This window comes from Phocoena phocoena, chromosome 17 (genome assembly GCF_963924675.1).
Source record: "Phocoena phocoena chromosome 17, mPhoPho1.1, whole genome shotgun sequence".
Classification (NCBI taxonomy): Eukaryota; Metazoa; Chordata; class Mammalia; order Artiodactyla; family Phocoenidae; genus Phocoena; species Phocoena phocoena.
The window spans coordinates 56,001,449-56,023,866 of NC_089235.1; the positions used below are offsets into that span (position 1 = coordinate 56,001,449).

The following is a 22,418-nucleotide window of genomic DNA, read 5'->3' on the forward strand; positions in this document are numbered from 1 at the left end:
ATAAATGCTGGAGAGGGTGTGGAGAAAAGGGAACCCTCTTGTACTGTTGATGGGAATGTAAATTGATACAGCCACTATGGAGAACAGTATGGAGGTTCCTTAAAAAACTAAAAATAGAACTACCATACGACCCAGCAATCCCACTACTGGGCATATACCCTGAGAAAACCATAATTCAAAAAGAGTCATGTACCAAAATGTTCATTGCATCTCTATTTACAGTAGCCAGGACATGGAAGCAACCTAAGTGTCCATCAACAGATGAATGGATAAAGAAGATATGGCACATATATACAAAGGAGTATTACTCAGCCACGCATAGCACAGGGAGATCAGCTCGTGAGCCTGGAGGGGTGGGACAGGGAGGGTGGGAGGGAGGGAGATGCAAGAGGGAAGAGATATGGGGACATATGTATATGTATAACTGATTCACTTTTTATAAAGCAGAAACTAACACACCATTGTAAAGCTTTGTGAGCCTGGAGGGGTGGGATAGGGAGGGTGGGAGGGAGGGAGATGCAAGAGGGAAGAGATACGGGGACATATGTATATGTATAACTGATTCACTTTTTATAAAGCAGTAACTAACACACCATTGTAAAGCAATTATAGTCCAATAAATATGTTAAAAACAAGATTAAAAAAAACACATTAGAAATCCCTTAGAAATAACTGAATTATGTGCTGCTTTAATGAAAAGAACCCACAACGAAAAACATAGAAAATGGGAAAAGGATCTTTTCTTCTTTCCTTAGAGATGAATGACTAGTAAATTTCCAAATGCAAAGGGGATATTTAAGTTGACTAAGCTTGGTAATTCTGCTGCAGAGATAAGCAAACTACGGCCTGAGGGTCACATCCAGCCTCTTGCCTGATTTTGTAGATAAAGTTTTTTTGGAAAGCAGACACATTTATTCATTTGTGTATTATCTATTGCTGCTTTCACAATGCAATGGCAGAATTTAGTATTTGTCATTGAAACTGTGTGGACCACAAAGCCTGAAATATTTACTGTCTAGCATTTATAGAAAAAAAATAGTTTACTCATCCGTGGTCTATTCCATAAAAACTGGTAGTCTTTAAAAATAGTGCATCAATAAATAAGGTAATAGAGAAATGCCACCTGGTATACCACAACACCAATCTAAAAAGTTCGAAACTTGGTTTCTGGCATAACCTTCCACTGATTACTTATAACCTTTCTGTAACAGCATTTTTTCAGCTGTCAAGTAGGAATAATACCTCCTCTGCTTACTTCTGAAGCTTGGAAGCAGGAAATTATTTTAAAAAACTATAAAGCATCAAAGTATAAGTTATTATTGATATTATAGATTTTTTATATTGTCAAATCAAGAAAATGCACGCACTCATAATTATATAAGAAAAATATAAATATACATTTGTGTATGTAATTTATTAAAGGAAACTTTCTATCTATTATTTTTTGCTATATTTACAAGAAATATTTGGGTTGAGTAGAACTCATATTGGCATTATCCTTTCCAGGAAAGAAAAGTACAGAAAATTAAGATGTTTGCTTAAAGTCACCCAACTAATTAATGGTAGTGTCTGAGAGCTAGTGAAATCTCTTAATCATAATTTGCTTTCTACAGCACTGTGTATCTACAATGGTGACTAACTTGATAAATCAGTCATATTTGACATACAAGTGTGGGTATCTGAGGTATGTAATTTTAGTATAGGGAGTTCAGAGGTTGAGATGAAATAAACAGAATTTTTGTTTAAAGATGAACTGTCTCTTCAAGTGCAATTTATCCTTTCTTGTTCTGAATTTTTAATAAAATTTTCATTTTAGAATAGTTTTAGATTTACAAAGAGGTTATAACGATAGTACAGAGAGTCCCCGTATACGTTTCACCTGTTTCCCTTATTTTTGACCTTCATTTTAAAACTAAATAATAAGTAACCATCAGTTTATATCATCTAGAAAGTTAGAAAAGTGAGAAAAATATGTAGATGTGTAATGTAGAGTTATCATTTTTCTCATTTCATTCATGATTAAGGCAAGATGTTGTTACTTGTCCAAGGTCAGATAAAAAATTGATGACACAAAATTAGAAATAGAAGTAGATGTGTTAAATAGACTATAAGGATGAATGAATTAATGTCTTTAAAATGACTTCAAAATGTATGGACTTCTTAAAATGTGTGGACTCTTGCCTAAAGACAAATCATTACTAATATTTAACTTGCTAATTTACTTTCCAAAACAAAATGTTTTCATTAGCTCCTAGTTTATTTGCAACATGACCTGGCATGGTTCCTGGTATGTTTGGAAGCTTAATGAAGACATGCAAGTTTTTTGGGTTTTGTTTTTTTATTTAGAAAGATGACACTGGGAATGCCTGTGTTTTTTGTAATATGAACTTTAGAAAGGGAAATCAGGTACTTATTTTTTGACCAAAAACAAGTCAGTGTTTCTCATTTTCAAAGTAATCAACTTTTTTATATTTTTTTTTGGATATTTGATTGCAACTTAAAAATGTGACCAGATATCCATATCCACAGCAATGTGGAGCTACAGGATAATCATTTAAATATAAAATATATCCACTGAAATATCATTTTACCTATTATTTTTATCTTTTTCAAAATGTAAGACATAATTATATATATGTATTTTTTAAAGGTAAAACTTTCATCTTGATCACTAAGTAGTAAATGAGATTACGTGTATGAAGTACTCAGCTGCTGATGGCACACTAAAATTTTTCATCTCCTCCTTTTCTTCTTCCCTTTCCTCTCTTGCTGGTTGGTGAAAATCACTGTTCACCACTCAGTCATCATGGCCCTTAAGAGAACGAATGGTGGTAAAGAGAGTTGCAGGCATAAGGAAAAGGGACTAAGGTTTGTTGAGCAAGTGTCACTTGTTGAGTGGTACATTAGATGATTTACATATCTTTTATTGCTTAGAGCTATAAGCTGTCTTGCACCATGGATGTAATTATCCACATTTTACATTTGAGAAAACTTGGCAGGAGAGAGATCTGAACAACTTTCCAAAGATCACATAGCTTAGGAAAGTCTGAAAAGTAAATATGAACTATCTGCCTGCAATGGAGGCCACTTCTTAGAGAGAAGAATCCCTGTTACTGAGTGGGTGTTACAATCTCTACTGGTATCAAGATTCTTCTCCTGACTCTACAAATTTCCCTGCACTTACGACAACGTGGATGGACCTAAAGGGTATTATGCTAGGTGAAATAAGTCAGAGAGAAAAAAACAACCACTACATGATTTCACTTATACGTGGAATCTAAAAATTAAAACAAACAAACCAAAACAGAAATAGAATCACAGATACAAAGAACAAACTGGCAGCTGCCAGGGGGAAGGGTGGGTGGGAAAAATAGATGAAGGGGTTTAAGAGGTACAGACTTCCAGTTATAAAACAAATAAGGCACACGGATGCAATGTACAGCATAAGGAATATTGCAATAAACGTGTACGGTGACAGATGGCTACTAGACTTATCGTGGTGATCAATCTGTAATGCATATAAATGTTAAATCACTATGTTGTACACCTCATACTAATATAATATTGTATGTCAACTATACTTCAACAAAATAATTTAAAATTAAAAATTTCCCTGCACTTAAGTAACCCCTGATAAATGGGTCACAATAGAAGATATTTCCTCTGATTGAAATAGAGGACAGCCTAAGGAGTTTTCTGAAGCCATGTGTCAACTGTAATTAAGACCAGATTCCCTCTCAACTTTATTGAAGCTGCCAGTCAAAGACAGCGGTGTGCTTTTGTTAATGGAGCGCAAGTCTGGGCCTCAGAACTTGTGCTAGGCATGGCTATGCCCCTGAGTTTGTGTGAAACCTTGAGTTTTTTATAGACATTGTATCTTCACTGATAAAATCATTATTTTAAACCTACTTTCAAAGCATAGGTGAATTTTTGGAATGGTACATAATATAATCTTTTATAGACTGTAAAAACAATATTATGGTGTTATTATATTGTCTCATTTTGTTAAAATATTACCTTAAAACATAAATGCAGAGGTTTCTCAGGAAAACATTATAAATAATGAAACATTATTTATTATTCATCTAACATCTAGAATTAAGGTAACTTTCACCAAATTCTACCAACAGAGATTGGAAGACACTAACCAATTTACACACTAAATATAGGATCAACATTAAATATATAGTAAAAAATAAACAAAAAGTAAGTTTCCAAAAATCGCTTTATCAGTTGCCTTATGTCCAGAGTCAGGCACATTCTTACATAACCTAGGTATACGTAAGTCATTTTAGTAAATGTTAGTATTAGTTTTACACATGACACAAAATTTTAAGTCTCATCTATGATTTGTTCTGGGAATGCACTGTTTGCAACCTTGTACCAAGGAAAAACCACCTAGATTCCAAATAATTGAAGCAGAAACAAACTTTTGGAATACAACCTACTCATAGTTTGGCCACTCTCTGTAACATAAGCTTTCTATGAGCCTGCCGATGCTGAGTACTAAATAATGTTTTTAAACAAGTATGCACTAGAGAATTGGCTTTAGAGATATATGAAGTGAAAAGCACAAAGAATCTAAGAAGAGATAAAATCTGTCCAAATAAACTAGCATTGCTAAAACTGCATCTGTTCATATGAATAGTTACAAATAATGCACATTTTATGTGACTGAAGATTGTGAACTTTGAAAAGATAACAAAATAAGAAATAGATACATACACATATACAGAACCAGAAATGCAAAAAGGAACATATTTGTTTTAACGCATGGCAAAAGAGTGAAGAAAAGTTTAAAGAAAATTGGAGAAATAAAATTTTTAAAAAATCATACTATTTGAAAATATTTCTCACTCTATCTTGTAACTTAAATGTATACCTACAGTGGAATTCATTAAGGACAGTAAACTTAATTGTATACTTTAATAAGCTTAAAAGCAAGCACAGTTAATTTTTAAATGAGGGGAAAATTCCCATGGCAATAACTTTGTTTTCTAAATTTGTCCATAGGGTGATTTTATGTTATATTTCTCACTAAAGATTTAAGCACGAATAAACCTACTCTCAAAGAAATACTTTAATATAACAAAACGAACTTGAAGTTACTTGTTTTGTGAAGTCAGATTTTCATAAACCTACTGATTAAAATTTATCGTAAAAGTGGAGTAAACCTTAAAAATGTAGATACAAGCACTTTCTTCTCAGCCTGTGTAACATCCTGGTATGTTTCTGGTACTTTGAAAGAAAATATTAATCAACTCTTTGTGACTTAGAATTCTTTGAGATTTACCTTTCCCTCAGTCTTTTTGAGGTTAAACCATCCTAACGAAAAGAATTTGGGTTTCAGAATGAGAAAGACTGTATACAAATCACGGTTCTGCCACATACAACCTTGACGATCTTGGGCAAGTTGTTTAAAATCTTTTAAGACTTAGGTTCTTCTGATGAAAAATGGGGGGAATAACAATAACGGAATTATAGTAAGAATTAAATGAGGTAAATACATATATAAAAGAGCCAGGTAGACCCTAATAAAGGTTGGTGTTTTATAACATGGAATTCATTCCGTACTATAATTGGTTTTATAAACTAGATCGGCGGGTTGGGTAGGCAGCAGATTATTCTCAATATAATAAGAGTTATAACAGCATCTAAGTTCTGAACCCCTCCTATATTCCAGGGATTGTATTAGGTGTCTGACTGGCATGGCTAATCTCTTTGACCCTCATAACTAACATTAGCAAAATGTTGTAACCATTTTGCTGATGAGAAAAGTGAAGTTTAGAAAAGTGAATTAACCCAATATCAAATGACCAGGATATAAATCCAGGCACTCTGTAGCCCTCATTTGGACTATTCCCAAGATTCTCATTAATATTCACACCAAAGAAAAATGGAAATGGGAGTAATTCAGATAAGGAGGGGAATTCCAAATCTGGCAACAGCAGAAAAAACAAAAAAACCCAAAACCCCAAACATAAAAACAAAACAGAAGGACTATATATGTCTTCCTGGAAAAGATGCTCTGAGAGTATGACTACTTATCACCTCCCAGCCTCTGTGGCTGCTTGTGCCATTTCTATAAAAGCCTATGATTTTTAAAAAGAAATTTCACCTGTTGAATATCACCTTGTCTGTTATATAACCCTTAGGGGCTGTGAAAACAATCTCATCACTATAAAACTTATTAACTTGAAAGATCAAATTTTTTTTTTACTAGATTTGGGGATCCACAGGTATTCCCACCACATTCTAAACAGTGGACAATATATTGAATAAGTCATAGAGAGTATCCTCTTCTCCATTTGCATTTTCATCTGTGGGGTATATTGCCTCCATTAAAAAAAGAAAAAAGGACAAATTCTTAAACCACAGATCAAATCTTTACCAATGTGCCTGATTTTGTAGCATATTATAACTTACAAAGATCTGTGATGCACCATTAAATTTACAATTAAATTCAAATTAAATGCTTTTGAGAGTTTTAAGAGCTTTATGAAATAATAAAATAAACTTTTACATCTTGTTCTATTGTAAAAATGAGTACTGATAACCACTGAATGGGTGATGACCTAAAGAAAGTCTTGCCTATTTCCTAATATAAATAAAAATGACTTTAAGTCCTAGTGAAAAGTCCTTCATTTTCTCTACAGGTTTTTTTTTTTAATTTATCAGTCAAAATATTCATTTCCAAAGGTTGAGGTGGTGCTCCAAACTTTCAATATTTTATTTATTGCAATTCTTTATCTCATGTGAAATGAATTCCCATCTTAATTCATCTATCACAACAGATTAATTCTATAGATGGCACATACTGAGTCAATACTTGCCTTGATGGTCCTTAAATTATTATTTTCCCTTGTAATCATGTTTCCTACATGTTAATTCTAAGTTATAAAATATTGTCAAAACTTCAGTTGGAAGTCATGGAAAATCATCTATTAACAGAATACAAGAATGCAATTTTCTGTAAGCTTTCAAAATATGATTCTGTCATCTACCTGTTTATCTATCTGTCTATCTATTCATTCCTTATTCTTATCATCTGAAAACAAATTTAGAAGCATGGTTGGTTGAATAGAACAGTTGAGAAGGTAATTGAAGTATATCAGATTGCCAAGTGGAAAAAACACTGAAATAACTAATATGAAAGAAATGAAGAAATTCAACAGATTATTAAAAAACGAAGGGTGTATAACCATGCAACTCCATGGACAGTGACTACACATACAAGCAAATGAAAGCAGCTGACCACGTACCCACACACCTTGGCAGAGGTGCACTCCACACTCGTCGACCGCCACCAAGACAGATGATCTCTGGCGTCCCTTCCAGACGATAACCTGATGAGCATGAGAAGGCCAGAGTGTCACCAACCCCAAAGCTGAACCCAATTCGGTTACCATATTGAGGAATTCCAGGATCTTCACAAGGTTCCAGATTATACTCTGTAATTGGATGAAGAGAACAAAGAAAATGTTAGTAGTAACCTTTAAGGGTATATTCCTATTTGCAAAATGGATGCTTTTAGGGCCAGCCATACATTTTAAAAGTTACTATATGTAAAATTATGGGTATATGCTGATGGCACACATAATTTTCTTCTTTTGTGAAAGGTCTACTAATTTAATGAATACTCTTATGTGTGAAATTCAATACAGGTGAGAAAATGTCACCTTCTGAGTGATACATTGAAAATGTAGCTATTTATCTTGTATTTTTTCTTCTGCATTAGAAAATTTCCATTTCATAGATTTTTGACTTATAATAATGGCATAATAAATTCATATTTTCAAATGAAAAAATGCCATTTAGAATGAAATGATTTGCATTTTGAAATGGCTTTTACTTAATGGTTATAGTCTAAATGACAAAGGCTCTTGTGCCTCTAGTATACAAGAAATTCAATTCATCCATATTCTGAAAAACATGTCACTTCAGATGCAAGGGTTTATGTAAGACTGAAGTGCTTATAAACTGAAAATAGTATATTATAGATTTATACAAGAAAACTTCCTCAAGCAATGAATAAGCACCATGAAAATGAACAGTTAAACACTCTTCAGGGTATGAGAGAGTAGAGTTAATTAAACAACAATATTATAATTTATATACAGTCCTAAGAAGAAGTAGCTTATCTAAAAATATTTCCAGAGCACATGCTTAGTATGTAATTGCAGTGGAGAACAAGAGGGATTGTTTCACGTTGATGAGCTATTATTTTATTGTTTAAAAAACTTATTTGGATATACTTTTAACATTCTAGGTTAAAATTGATTATGCTCATTTGCTACTCACTATGAAATACCTTAATTATTTTAGAAGACAAATATTTTCATGTAAATACTAGAATAACTGTTGAAGGATGAGGTTAGTATTTTTATGATTTTATTTATATAAATTATATATCATTTATAAAATCATGTATAATTGTAATATAAATTTAATGTTAGTAGGTTGGCATAAGATTTACTTATTAATTTGTTTCTGTATTCTCTTTCACTACTTCATTTAACTAGAAAGTAGAACTAATAAGAATCATTTTTATTCACTTTGGTCTTATAATTTTTTTCCTGTAATCCAAGTTATAATGTTGCCTACAGATGAGGTTATTCTAGAATAAAAGAATAACCATATTAACTTGTTTCTATATCATCTAGTTGCAAATGAATAAATTAAGCTTTTCTTAATCTTGGCCTATAAACTATGCCTTTTTCTGAAACACAAAACTAGATATCACTGGTTTAACTAACATTTCATTTATGGCCTAATTGAAACTTTAAATATATGTATGAATTTCCATTTTAAGTTCAACTGGCATTTTAGCAAGTTCTTCTCTGTCAGAATTCTGCAGGATGCAAGTTAAAGAGATGTATTTATTGTATTTCTATTAAATTTTTTAATGAATTGATTTATTTTTTGCTATTATTTAAAGGTTCCCTTTAATATATTACTATAGACAATCTTCAAGGCATTTCAACGTTTCATTAAAATTTGTTGGCAGATAATTTCTTTGTTTTCTTCTTTATTTCTTTTCTCTTTTTTTCTCTCTCTGTTTTGTCATACATAACAAAAGTTATGCTCATACTTTAAAAAATCTGATTTTTAAACTTGTTTTCTTACCAGAGAACGTAATGTTGAATCCTTCATATGATATTGAAAAATCTGAAATGAAGCGCAACTGAGCCCTGAAATTTCCATAGAGACCAGCATTGATCATTGAAGGAAGTTCTGAACCAGTCAGGCGTGCCAGTGGTTGGGTAAAACTGCCATTCTCTGTGATCAGTAAGTAGTCATGATGGTCTTCTAAATGAAAGGTGTGAAAATTGAACTGCGCACCTATTAAGGAAAAGATGAAAATTAATTAGACTTATAAACTATATCAGTAAAACACATAGAGCTGGGGCTTCCCTGGTGGCGCAGTGGTTGAGAGTCCGCCTGCCGATGCAGGGGACGCGGGTTCGTGCCCCGGTCCGGGAAGATCCCACATGCCGCGAAACGGCTGGGCCCGTGAGCCATGGCCGCTGAGCCTGTGCGTCCGGAGCCTGTCCTCCGCAACGGGAGAGGCCACGACAGTGAGAGGCCCGCATACCGCAAAAAAATAAATAAATAAAAATTTTTAAAAAATGTAACCTTTCTTTTTTTCTCTCTCCACAATGAGCCTTTTTTAGGAGGGGTCCAGAAATTAAGTCAGTCTTTGAAATGTTCTTCAGTGTAAATGTGGTAATTGACACTAGACAGATGTAAATGAGAATGAGGTGTCAATGTGGCAAGGAGAAGATGCTCTGCCATCTAGATTAACTGATACCTAAGTTTACAAAATAATGAATGGAAATTCACATTAAGTCAATTTGATTTCAATCAGAGACTAAAACTAAGAAAAACTAGGCAGGTAATACAAGAACAGATGGAAAAAAAGGAAGAAAAAATTCATTATGCCTGTTTTTCTTAGAAAAATGTGGTTGTTCTGATATGCACTGAATTAATACTCGGGAAAATTAAAAATTCTGTTAGATAGTGATGCTGATAAGCCCATTGTCAAGTATTACATACATAGTCTTTCTGAGACACACTTTCTCCATTTGAAAAATGGGGTCCTAATAGGGTTGTCTTGAAGTTTAAATGAGACAATATAGGGGATGACTTGGCACAGTGCTTTCTCAGAGGAAGTACTCAGCAATCGTTAGCTATCGTTATTGTTTAATCCTTCAACATGAAAGTAAATTGGTTTCATGTCACTCTGTCCTAGTCAGCGACTTTATAAAAGTAAGCCTCTGTTTATCAGATTACAGTTTAAGCAATAAAATCTGTTTTCACTGCAGCAAAACAATTTAAGACCTTCTGCTGAAGGTCAATTAAGCCAAATAAGAATATGATACTAAGAACCCACGATATTATGGGCATTATGGAATATAAAAAAAATTAGAAGACTGTAAATAACTCATGGTCTATCTGAGGGAAAAAGATACATAAAATAAAAGTTCAAACATTATGCTAAGTGCTATAAAAGTGATTAATGTGAGTCAATACAGGAGCATAGAAATAGAGGTAGTTTGTCAAAGGTATCAGCAGAGGCTTCTGAAGGCAATGGCCTTCAAAAGTGAACAGATGTTTGTGGAATAGCAACCCTGGGATAGACATTTCAGGAAGAAGAAGTGGACAGGCAAAGACATGCAATCTTAATAGGGCAATGGGTGTTGAAGAATAGTGAGAAAAAATCAGTGGTTTCAACATCATAGTACCTTCTCATAAAAGTGATAATTCAAAAAGCCTTATTAAGGCAATTTTTGTTACAGAAATATAAGAAAAAACTTGGGCTTGAAGTCAAAATATCATGAATATCTAGGTTTTAGTTAGCTATGACACTAACTATGACCTTGAGGGGGTGACATATTGACACATGTGTGCGCGTGCGTGTGCGCATCTGTGTGTGCTGGGTGAGAGGTTAAATTATATTAGCTTGACAATTTCTCCAAACTTTAAGAGATTATCCTTCACATAACTTTGGCTACACTTTGGAATAGTTGTACTTCCAAACAATTTTGTTGGCTCATAAAAGAAAAGCATATCATCTGCATTTCTTGCCATGTAAATACAGATTTAATTAACACTTGCAATCTGTGAAGATGCAAAACCTTAAGTGTTAATTAAACCTCTATTTACATAGCAAGCAGTACGTAGCCCTCCATTTTCTTGTATAATACAAGGAAGCTTATTTTAAACTCCATTAATCCACTACACACTGAAATAATAATAACACTGGATGCTTTGGTTAACGTCCAGCAAAGAGTCTTCCATTATGGAGAACAACAAAAATGACAGTTTACAAAGTCTTCTACCTCATTCCTGCTGTACAATACCACAATACTCATTTTAACACCATTTTTTTCTCAATTATATTTAATTTCATTAAAATAACAATCCTTATATAATCCTCACTGTCAATAAAAGGATGTATAATTTTAATAAAGGCAAACTTCATTTGTATCTCAAATATTCTATCAGAACTGCAGATATATCTCACATAGTTGAACAGGAGTGTAAAAACACATTGTGTAAAAAACACAATGAATTCAAATTATTAAATAAAGCTTTAATTTTTAAAATTGTAATATCATCTTCTCATTGCTAGGATTTTGTGGGTGGGGTTATTTTAGATCTTCTATAGTAAAGTTAATAAGTACAATGTAATAGTAAAAACCAATAAGAATAATATAAGAATAGAGCTAAAACAAAAACTGCTTCTCCAAAGCAGTTTTTATCATGAATAAATTAACTCTTTTTAAAAAGATTAGCATGTAGATTTTTTTCAGGTAAATAATTTTCATCCAATTTCATTTTGATATATTAGAATGCCCATTTTCCCAGTGTCAAGTTTTTGCCTTAACCACTTATATTGCGAATATACTATTTTGGTTGTATTGCATGAATAAACCATACTTAGTACTACAAGGAAATTCATTTATTTGTTCAAAGGACATTTATTAACATCTACCATATGCATAGTGCAATTTTATACTCTCATTCAATTATGTGAGATATAACTTCAGTTCTGACAGAAAATTGGAGACAGATATTTCTAGAATGGTTAAAATTTACACAGGAAATATAGCTATAATAAATAATCATAAACATTTTAAAAACGAGTGTATATAAACATGTACTGTTTGCTTCACAATTGGTTCAGCACTTCAGAGTATCTTCCTATTCCCCTTTGAACTTTTGAAATCAACCCACTGTGCCAGAGACAAAAGCCATCCTGTTTGAGATTCTGTTGATATGAAAATTCCAAGTAACATTAGTTTAATATATCAAAAGAAAATAAATATCTCATATTACCATTCTGACAAAAACATGAGTATAATACTATAGAAAAGTAAATATAATCTTCTCCTGCAGTTACTCAAATTGAATTGTGTTAGCATATTTTAGTACTGATCTGGTTTTGCTCATGCAAAATGACATTGTAAAGGACAATGAAATAAAAATAGATGCAATGAAAATTCAGAAGATAGCCCATTATCATTGTATGAGGCAAATTACCTTTTCCATGGGTTACATCAACAGTCCACGTACAATTCAGAGAATTTGGATAAAATTCCGGGTAACCAGGTGATAAGATTGTTCCACTAGGCCCTCTAACATCTCCTCCACATAATGCTGAAAATACAAAGAAATGTAGTCATCTGATCAGGCATAGTTAGAGAGGCAGAGGCTGAACAAATCTCTCTTAAAATAGAATGAGTCTGATTATTTTTGCTTAAGTTACTTCCTGGTAATAACAGCAATGTGTAAAGACCTCTTCCAATACTAAGAAATCATTTCATCCTTTGCAGCAGCAAAGAGAAGAAAAAGATATGTAATAGTATCTGAGAATTAATACTGGCCCCAGGAGAATTTAGCTCAACTTTCCACATTTGCATTTGAAGTACATACTTATCTTACACATTTCTAATTATAAGCAACATTTGCATAAATTGGTTGTAAATTAAACATGAGTAATTAATTCTTTAGCAGTCCCCCTTTTACTAAGCTTTAAGAAAACAAATTGTTAATTATACAAAATTATTTATTTTAGATTCCTAAAGGGATATATGTCATTCTTCATAGAATTCTTTTTAAAATAGTGAAGTAAACCAAAAATTTGAAGGCTGCTTCTGCACTTGTACATTTCTCTGGGAAATATCATGAACAAAAAGGGGTTTCTGAGAAGATATTGATTTTTAAGTAAATACTCCAAGATAATAAAACTAAATAAATGTTTATGAACTGAGGTCAAAGAAATTGAAATTTAATTCAATGTTCATTTACTCTAGAATAAATGACAGTTTACAATGCCTTCTACCATCAGTGGTTATGATATGCCAGATAATTTTACCAGTATTTAAAATTAAAGGAAACAAAGATATAGTCAGGTAAGAACGTACATTCTCGTGGAAGCAGAGAAAAGTTGACTCCTTATTCTATTCCACTTGGATATGTCTACTCTCTTGGACATGGGCAACATGGGTAAGAGCAGTAAGAACTGTGAATGCAACATACCTTATCTGCTCTGATCCTTGCTCAACTTCTCTGGGATACCAGAAAAGTGAGTTTTGGCTTTATTGTCTTCCATGATTTCTTCCAAGTGGCAACGCTGAGAAGGAAGAGTTGAGGCAATCTGGCTGCTATTCTACACTGACATGACTAGAAATAGTAAGTCTGCAGTTCCTAGAAGTATTTAAGCAGGCTTAGATTTACATAAATATACACACAATTAAAAATCACTCTTGGGGCTTCCCTGGTGGTGCAGTGGTTAAGAATCCACCTGCCAATGCAGGGGACACAGGTTCCAGCCCTGGTCCGGGAAGATCCCACATGCTGTGGAGCAACTAAGCCCGTGCACCACAACTACTGAGCCTGTGCTCTAGAGCACGTGAGATAAAACTACTGAAACCCCTGCGCCTAGAGCCTGTGCTCTGCAACAAAAGAAGCCACCCTATCAGAAGCCTGTGCACCACAATGAAGAGTAGCCTCCGCTCACTGCAACTAGAGAAAGCCCACGCACAGCAACGAAGACCCAACACAGCCAAAAATAAATAAATAAATAAATTTTAAAAAAAAACAAAAAAAACCAGAACACTCTTCCCTTTGCTACTTCTTTTACTTCACTAAGGAATAAAAGAAGGTCTTGACTAGTACCTCACTTGAAGTTGTCTTATAGGCCACCTTCTCGAGACCAAGATAAGGCTATGCTTCCAATTTCATTTATTATTAAGACATTTACAATAATATTCATGGTCTGGAAGCCTAGGCTCCTGTTTAGAGCCTGCACAGACCTTTATTGGTGATTATTCTTACTGAAACTTTCAATTTTCATTCAATTAAAAAAAAAAAGCCTCATTGAGCTTTTGTAATCAAGTTAAGGGCTAGGTATACCATTTCCATTGTATCTTGATGGTGCTAAGTTGACCTTTTTAAAATTTTCCTTGTGATTCATTCTGCTTCTTGACAGAGAACTGTTATTATTTCATTAGATTATTTTTACATACAATAATTTGTTCCTAATACACTATATTTCATTTTATTCTCCATTGTGAGACACTATATTTCATTTTATTCTTCATTGTGAGAGTCCGACAAAAAAACCTAACAATACAACATGCTATGAATTTGTTGAGTGAAATGTAATGAGTGAAAATGCTCTACTGGATTAAAACCTACAATCTCTATTTGAAAGGAGTATGCTTCATATAGCAAGAGTAAAAATCAGTGAACAGAAGCATTAAAGTTAAGAGAGTTGAATTATTTAATTAAATTAAACACTAAAAATAACAAAAAAGAGAAATGTGAAGTTTTAGAAAGTACATCAGACATGTGCTCCTGTATATGCATGTGTGTGTATTTGGTGGGTGTACCAGTTGTAGAGGGAAAGTTCTTCTATTCATCAACATTCTTTCAAATAAAGCTACTTTTAAAATATCCTTCTTTCTGTACTTAGCTAATTTCTTAGAAATTTGCTGTCTGCAAGCGGCACCTACCATATGTGTTGAAGGTGGGCAATGAACATTCTGCAGATAAATGAATAAAGTTCAGTAACCATTACACATTAAAATGGTTAGGAGAAATGGTCAGTAACTCATATATTTTTAATGAAAATTTATATTGTTACTTAGATTATAATCAGATGACAAAATATACAGTGCATTTTTATGACACAGTAGAAGTTTCTGTTATTTGAGAATATTAGTATTGGATAAAGGCCTTGAAAGGAACTGACTCAACTGACAGAATTTCACAGTAAATAATGGGAAAGAGTGTGATTAAGTCTCTTTCTCTTCTTCTTTTTTTTTTTGAAAGATGAAACTGAAAATATGAAAATACTTGTACTTTACTTTGTAATAAAACAGGATAAAATTGCAACTACTCACTCGTTTTTAGCAAAAACATGACCACTCATATTGAACTTGAAATGTGACTGGTACTACTCTGAAGACTTTTATTTGTATTAACTCAATTAACCCCATAACAACCCTATGAGAAAAGTACTATAATTATTCACAGTTTACAGATGAGAAAGCAGGCACAGAGAGAACTCAAGCAGTCTAGTTCCAGAGTCCATGACCTTAAGTTGACTCAAATCAAGTCACTGAGTTGTAAGGTACAACATGATAAACATAATGAGTGCTTCTGTATGTCATACATGGAAGTTGTTAAGAGGGTAAATCCTAAGAGCTCTCATCACAAGGAAAAACTTTGTTTCTATTTCTTTAATTTTGTATCTGTATGTGATGGTGGATGTTCACTAAACTTATTGTGATAATCATTTCATGATGTGCGTAAGTCAACTCATTATTGCTGAACACGTTAAACTTATACAGGGCTATATGTCAATTATATCTCAATAAAATTGGAAGAAAAACATATATAAAAAAAGATTAAGTTGGAGACAAATTAACAACAAAAAAATATTGACTAGGAGTTTGGTAAAAACAGTGTTGGAAAGGGCTAGGACATTCTAGTGGAAAGGAAAAAACACTGATGAAGGCAAAGGGCAGAAAATAAAAATGCAAAATCAAAATAAAGTAAGTATTCCCAAAAGGCTGGAAAGAATAGTCTGCTCATTCTTTCACTAAACTCAGATTTATTGAGCACCAACTGTGTGACGGGAACTGAACTATTCTTGGCACTGAGGACATAACAGGGAACAAAGTCCCTGCCATATAGAACTTACATTTTGAAAACAAAAACAAACAAAAAAAAGCAGACAAAAAATACATAATGTTAGAGAGTGGTAAATACTATGATGGAAAAGATAAGTGGCACGACAGGGATTACTCTTTTATGGGGAGTTGTCAGTGATGACTTCTAAGTGGAGACTGAGTGAATTTAGGAAGAAGGACATGTGACTATACGAATCCTATTTCAGGAAGAAGGAAAAAATGAGAGGGGGATTGGAAGGATGGAATGCGAGGAGTGAGGGAAGGGTTCTCAACATCTGAAAAAAGCCAGAGACCTGTGTAGCTGGAGTGCAGTGGCATGAACGAGGGAGAAACTTGTGAGAGATGAGGTATGGGAGGCAGTCAGGGCCCAGATTACCTGGGGGCAGTTAGGTCATGCAAAAGTTTTTGGATTTTTTTCTTCTTGGGATGTTAAGTGATAGAAGATTCTGGGCAGGGGAGTGCCCTGATCTGCCTTAACTTATAAAATAATTATTCTGGTTGCTTTCTGAAGAGTAGACCTAAGAGATCAAAGGCAAAGTAAAGAGACCCCTCAAGAAATGCACGGTGAAAGATAAGATAGCAAATTTACTAAATAACATAGAATCTAACTGAATCATTTCTCACTTGAGGGTCAAGATTCAAGGTTTCAGTAATGAAAAAAGATAAATTCAGTAAGATCATTTTTTTACTCAGAAACCTAAGTACACAAAAATGGAATTGAATTAAAAGTATTTGTCCATATAACATGTTAGATTAAAAAAAAGTCCTATTTTTCAGTCACATATTCCAAGGAGTACAGAATATCCATAAACTATTTAAACAGCTATATGTATTTTTTATACAAAATTCTTAAACATGTGGCATCACTGAGGAAAGAATAAAAAAATCTACAATTGTACTCTTCATTTTAAAGGATCTTAGTACTTTACTATTGCAGAGAATGTGGGCAGGAGGCCATGTAATAGTAGACTTGTGCACGGGATATGGATCAAGGCTGCCTGAGTTTCAATCCTGATCTGCCATTAACTAGTGGGATGACACAGGGCAACATACTCAATCTCTATTTGCCTTAATTTTCTCATCTGTTAAATGGTGATCATAATGGCACTTACCTCATAGAGTTATTTTGATAAAGCAAGTTAATACACCTAAAGCACCTATATCAGTACCAGCACATGGTAAACCCTCATTAAATGTTAGCTATTATTATTATCACCACCAACCCTCACTGACTAGTGTGTTTTGTGAATCAATTAACTATGGGCTATGAAGAAACTGTACGAGCTGATGTGTATAAAAATGAGGCATGCTGTACCTTGAATATCCAGGCAATCTAGGCCAATGGAGGTTATACTCTTGGATCTGGAAAATCAATTCTGTTTATTCACTTCTCCTCCCTTTAACCCCAGGAAGTTTAGATTAGCTGCCTCCGGGGAAAATGTTTAAACTGAAGGAAAACCCTAATCAAATCAGTTTACTAGTTATAAGTAATTGAGTTCAGTTAATTTTAGAGGCTTTATACAAAGCTCAGACATTCAAAAAATATATAATTTAGCCCTTGTCCAGTTATGCTCAGAATGAAATGGGGATACAAAAGAGGAGGACACATGGTTAAGAATCATGAATTCCATGATTAATAATTTGGACTTTCATTCCTAGGAAGCAGAGAGCCATTAAGCATTTTTTGACATGGGATAGAGCATGAAATACCCTTAGTGTGAAGAAAGGAGGTTAGATTGAAGTAGTTGGATATTGAATTTAAGGTTGATAGAAGTTGCATTGACAAGAGATGATGAGGGCCTATGTTGCTCCCAGGAAAACTAGATACACTCATTTTTATTATTAATAATATTTAAGCATGCTGGTATACTTGGACATTATTTTTATTCTCCTGCTTCTTCTGATAACACTGCCGCCACAGCTTTTTACTTCGGTGAATTTACTCATGCCAACCATGTGGCTTCACCAGGACCTGACAAACATAGTACCTTTACACCACAATCATTTGTCTCCAACCACAAGGACGAATGGACACAGGACCTGGAGAAAGCCAATCGTAAAGTGTGCTTCTCCTTTTCTACAGTTACGAGTATAATTATGGACTGATTAGAGACCTTTCCTGGGATTTTTCTAATTAGAACAACAAGGAAGAACTCTCATGCTCCTCTGATCCTGGAAATACGAGGTTACATGTTTCCATCTTCATGAGAGTGTATTCTCCACTTCCCGTATGGAAAAAGCCTGGCTGCAGTTAAAGAGAATGATGCCAATAGAGAGAGAAAAGCCAAGATGGAAATAGAGATATCCTTGAAAATGTTTGAATTCATGATTATAATTAGCAATAAGAAGTATGCCACCCATACCTTTTCTAAGTTTGAAACTTTGAACAACAAATTCTGCTTTCATTTTTTAAAATCAGTTAGAGTTGGGTTTCTGTCACTTACAACCACAAGAATGCTATTACAAATGGTATTATACCAAATACAGGGAAGAAGTGCTGATGATTCTTTTAAACCTCGTTATAAAAACAAATTGACCGGGCTTCCCTGGTGGTGCAGTGGTTAAGAATCCACCTGCCAATGCAGGTGACGTGGGTCCTGGAGGATCCCACATGCCGCAGAACAACTAAGCCCGTGTGCCACAACTACTGAGCCTGTGCTTTAGAGCCTGCAAGCCACAACTACTGAGCCTATGTGCCTGCACTTAGAGCCTATGCTCTGCAATAAGAGAAGCCACCATGGTGAGAAGCCTGTGCACCTCAACGAAGAGTAGTCGCTGCTCACTGCCACTAGTGAAAGCCTGCATTCAGCAACGAAGACCCAACACAGCCAAAAATAAATGAATTAAAGAAATAAATAAACAAAGAAGCAAAAAAACAAACTGACCTAAAGCTGTTACAGAAAAATGATGGCACTGACAGTATTTGAAAATTTAATTATGAAATGACAAACTTAATCTTCCACTTGGCAAAATAATAAAAGTTAGGAATAGTATTATAAATAAAAATTAAAGCCCAGAACTAAATAATGAATAGATTTACATTGTGTGTGTTTTTATAAAGCAAGTGTGCAAGCACTTCCCAAAGGAAAGCAGCTTCTTTCACTGTATTTTCATATGTGTCTTCTGAAAAATGAAGGATTGCTGACTTAGTCTCCACAGAAACAAAGAAGAGGTAAGGACACTGGTATAATATTTTCTATAGCCAGGAACTTGCCACCACAGGAGAGTCTGGTACATTGCCACAGTGCTGCATAGCTAGGTAAAATTTGGACTAATACATGTTGCCTTTCAGGCAGGAGGTAAATGCTCTATCTCTTCATTGCATTCATCTGACACCAACATGACACCTTCAATGCTATTTTTTCAAGGACCCGAAGCACACAATGGGCACCTAAAATGGTTACCTCAACACATTTTAAAAATACATATTAGCATCATTAGGCATGGGGTAAGTTTGGCTGATTATCAATATTCATTCTTTTGTTTCTTTATTAATGGTTTGATAACATAAAATTGGCAGACTTCAAGATATTCTTTTAAACATATGAAATACTTATATTTATGTTTAGCCTCACATTTTACAAGATTATGTTGATTTTTTTTTGGTTTATAAATCAGTTTATTTTGCATATTGAATGAATTCTTACCATCACATGTTGGAAGTGGATGACTCCACCAGTGGTTTTTCTCACATAGAAGGGGCTCTTCATGGCTCAGCCTGTATCCTGGGTCACAACTAAATGAAACAGTAGATCCGATGGAGAAATCATGACCATAGCGATGACCATGTACAGGTATGCCAGGGTCCAAGCAAGAATAGGTGTTCACTGTAACACCTGGAAAACAAAGGGAATGTGAAAAAGAGTAAGCGTGATGAGAGTCAAATCGCTGAAATTGATTCTCATTCCTTCAAACATTTGTGAGTGGTAGTTTTTACAAAGAAATTAATGTGCCCATAGCTTTATTTTAAAAACTAGCAGTTTATTTAACACATTTTTTGACATTTCCTACCCACAAGGACCAAAAAATCAGGCCATTAGTTATATAAAAGCTTGAAAATGTACAATTATCTATCAAACTTTGTATTATAAATTATATATATATACACACATATACAATAATAATCATAGCAATAATTAATGTTTGAACTTATTACATTCCAGGTACAACTCTAAAATGTTTGCAAAATTTGCCTAATTTGGTCATTAAAATAATTCTATGAAATTAGTTTTATCATTAAAACTCCATTTGATTGCTTTAGGAGGCTCTAAATATGTCTTCAGAGATTGGTATCTGTGTCTATGGATTTGTTCTGCATCCATTTATCATTGTCTTGTTTTATGTAATATTTAGATATCCAAGAAACATGATTACATCTGTATTTCAAGAAATACAACATAATAAACCCCCTTGGGGTTGGGGGATTGTACTAAAACAAAAAAAGGAAAGTCTATTCTGAGTTATTTTTATTATTTTAATGTGTTTTGTAAACGATAAATAATCTTATCTTATTGGTACAGTTTTCATAATCTTCCTGTTTTGAGAGGAAGACATAAGGGGTAAAAGTGCCCAAGACAGGGAATAAAATAAAATTCTAGAGTGCAATCACTGGTAGCATTGCAAGAAATCCTTCCCATAAAATTTTGGTTCAACTAGAGAGATCGAGTTTTTTCTTTTAATGGATTCTATTAAAATAAAAATTCACCAAACACCAAATACATTTTTAATGTTTTAAGTAGTATAATAATTAAAGTTTTACTCTGCTGATTTTGAGGCATGGGAATGATTCATTTAAAGAAGATAGTTTGGTTCCCTACAGCTTGAGAAACTTATTAAGAAAGTGTCAACAAAAAAAGTGTTTTATTTGTTTTCTTGGTAGGAAAGGGTTTGAGATGTTACTAAGTAAAGCAGAAGACTAATTAGAATAAAAATGAAAGAAAATGATCTTTTGTAAACAAACTTAAATTGAAAATCACTGCCTCCTGGCCAGATTTGACCAAAATCAATGTCTGTTGCGCCTCTCATCAACCTCAGCATTTCTTAGCCTCCACTCTACCATTTAGGCCCTAGTCCTCAATAATAATTTTGACTATTTCACCAGGGCCTATAAATGACAAACTTGCTGTCTGTAAATAAAGACTCTGCCTTAGCTAAACTTGTTAGGCTCCTCCAAGTCCTTCTTATGATTAGGTCTGACCCTTGGGCTCTGTCCTTGGCCCACTTAGTTCAGTTTTAGCAAGAATCTGAACTAAATCTGTTGGGTCAGTTTACTGAAAATCCCCACACTTTTAATAACACTTTGCATGATGGTTTAACTTAATCCTTAAAATAATCCTGTGTCTGAGAACATGATTACAACCACATACCTTGGTTGAAGTGGGACTGAATGTGATATATCGGGCATAGGATAGAACAATGGACAAAACGAAAAAGGTGTCTGCCCATTCTAGCATATTGATACAAATTAATTGGTAGTGAAAATTAATTTTGAAATAGATTTTAAAAAAAATGACTACTCTGACTCATCTTTAACTAATAAATGCTAAAGATCTCAATTAAAGTCCTTTAAACTCATTTGAATTCCCAAGCATGTGTTAATCCTCTCATTGCATTTTACAATAATGTTTAGGAAATATACTTCCATGCCACAAAGCTCTAAATAAAGGGAAGTTAATATAATTAAATAATATTGTGGATAAGGTTAAAAAGAAAATAGCTATAAATATATATTAACAATTTAAAAAACCCATGCGCCCAACCAGATTTACTGAAGAGAGACACCCTACATGGGATATAAAGTTACAAATTTTAAATGCTGAAATTTTCTCCTGAGGGGGAAGGGGGCATAGGAGACTTGAATATAAAAAGGAGTGATATAATATCTATCTGAAACTGATATAAAGATATCTTGCAGTAATCTTAAATGTACTGTTAGATACATTCACCATAAGTGTTTTTCATGAAAAGATATATGGCAATGTATTTTTAGATGAAAATGTGTGCATATGTGAGCTTATATATATGTATGCAACCATACATCATATACAATACAACCACATTTATTTAAATATGTCAGATGTTTATAAACAAAACAGAGACTCGTTTCTATGTGTATACCAGCATCAATTTTTTAAAAAAATCAGACATATTTTAGACTTCTTAAACAAAAAGTATTTTAAGTGAAATTATTCTAAACTGATTCCAACACTGTGA

General features: G+C 33.6%; 1 protein-coding gene across 4 annotated transcripts in view; it reads right to left on the bottom strand.

Annotated features, from left to right (window-relative positions):
* The window catches only part of CSMD3 (CUB and Sushi multiple domains 3), a 1,073,652-nt gene that overhangs the window by 379,529 nt on the left and 671,705 nt on the right, over window positions 1–22,418 (bottom strand). For all 4 annotated transcript variants that reach the window (XM_065895021.1, XM_065895023.1, XM_065895022.1 and 1 more), the window contains 4 exons: window positions 19,853–20,041; window positions 12,547–12,663; window positions 9,127–9,342; window positions 7,263–7,451 (listed from right to left, as the gene is read on the bottom strand). In XM_065895021.1, coding sequence (XP_065751093.1) covers window positions 7,263–7,451; window positions 9,127–9,342; window positions 12,547–12,663; window positions 19,853–20,041 — 711 coding nt within the window. The remainder of the gene's footprint in view (window positions 1–7,262; window positions 7,452–9,126; window positions 9,343–12,546; window positions 12,664–19,852; window positions 20,042–22,418) is intronic.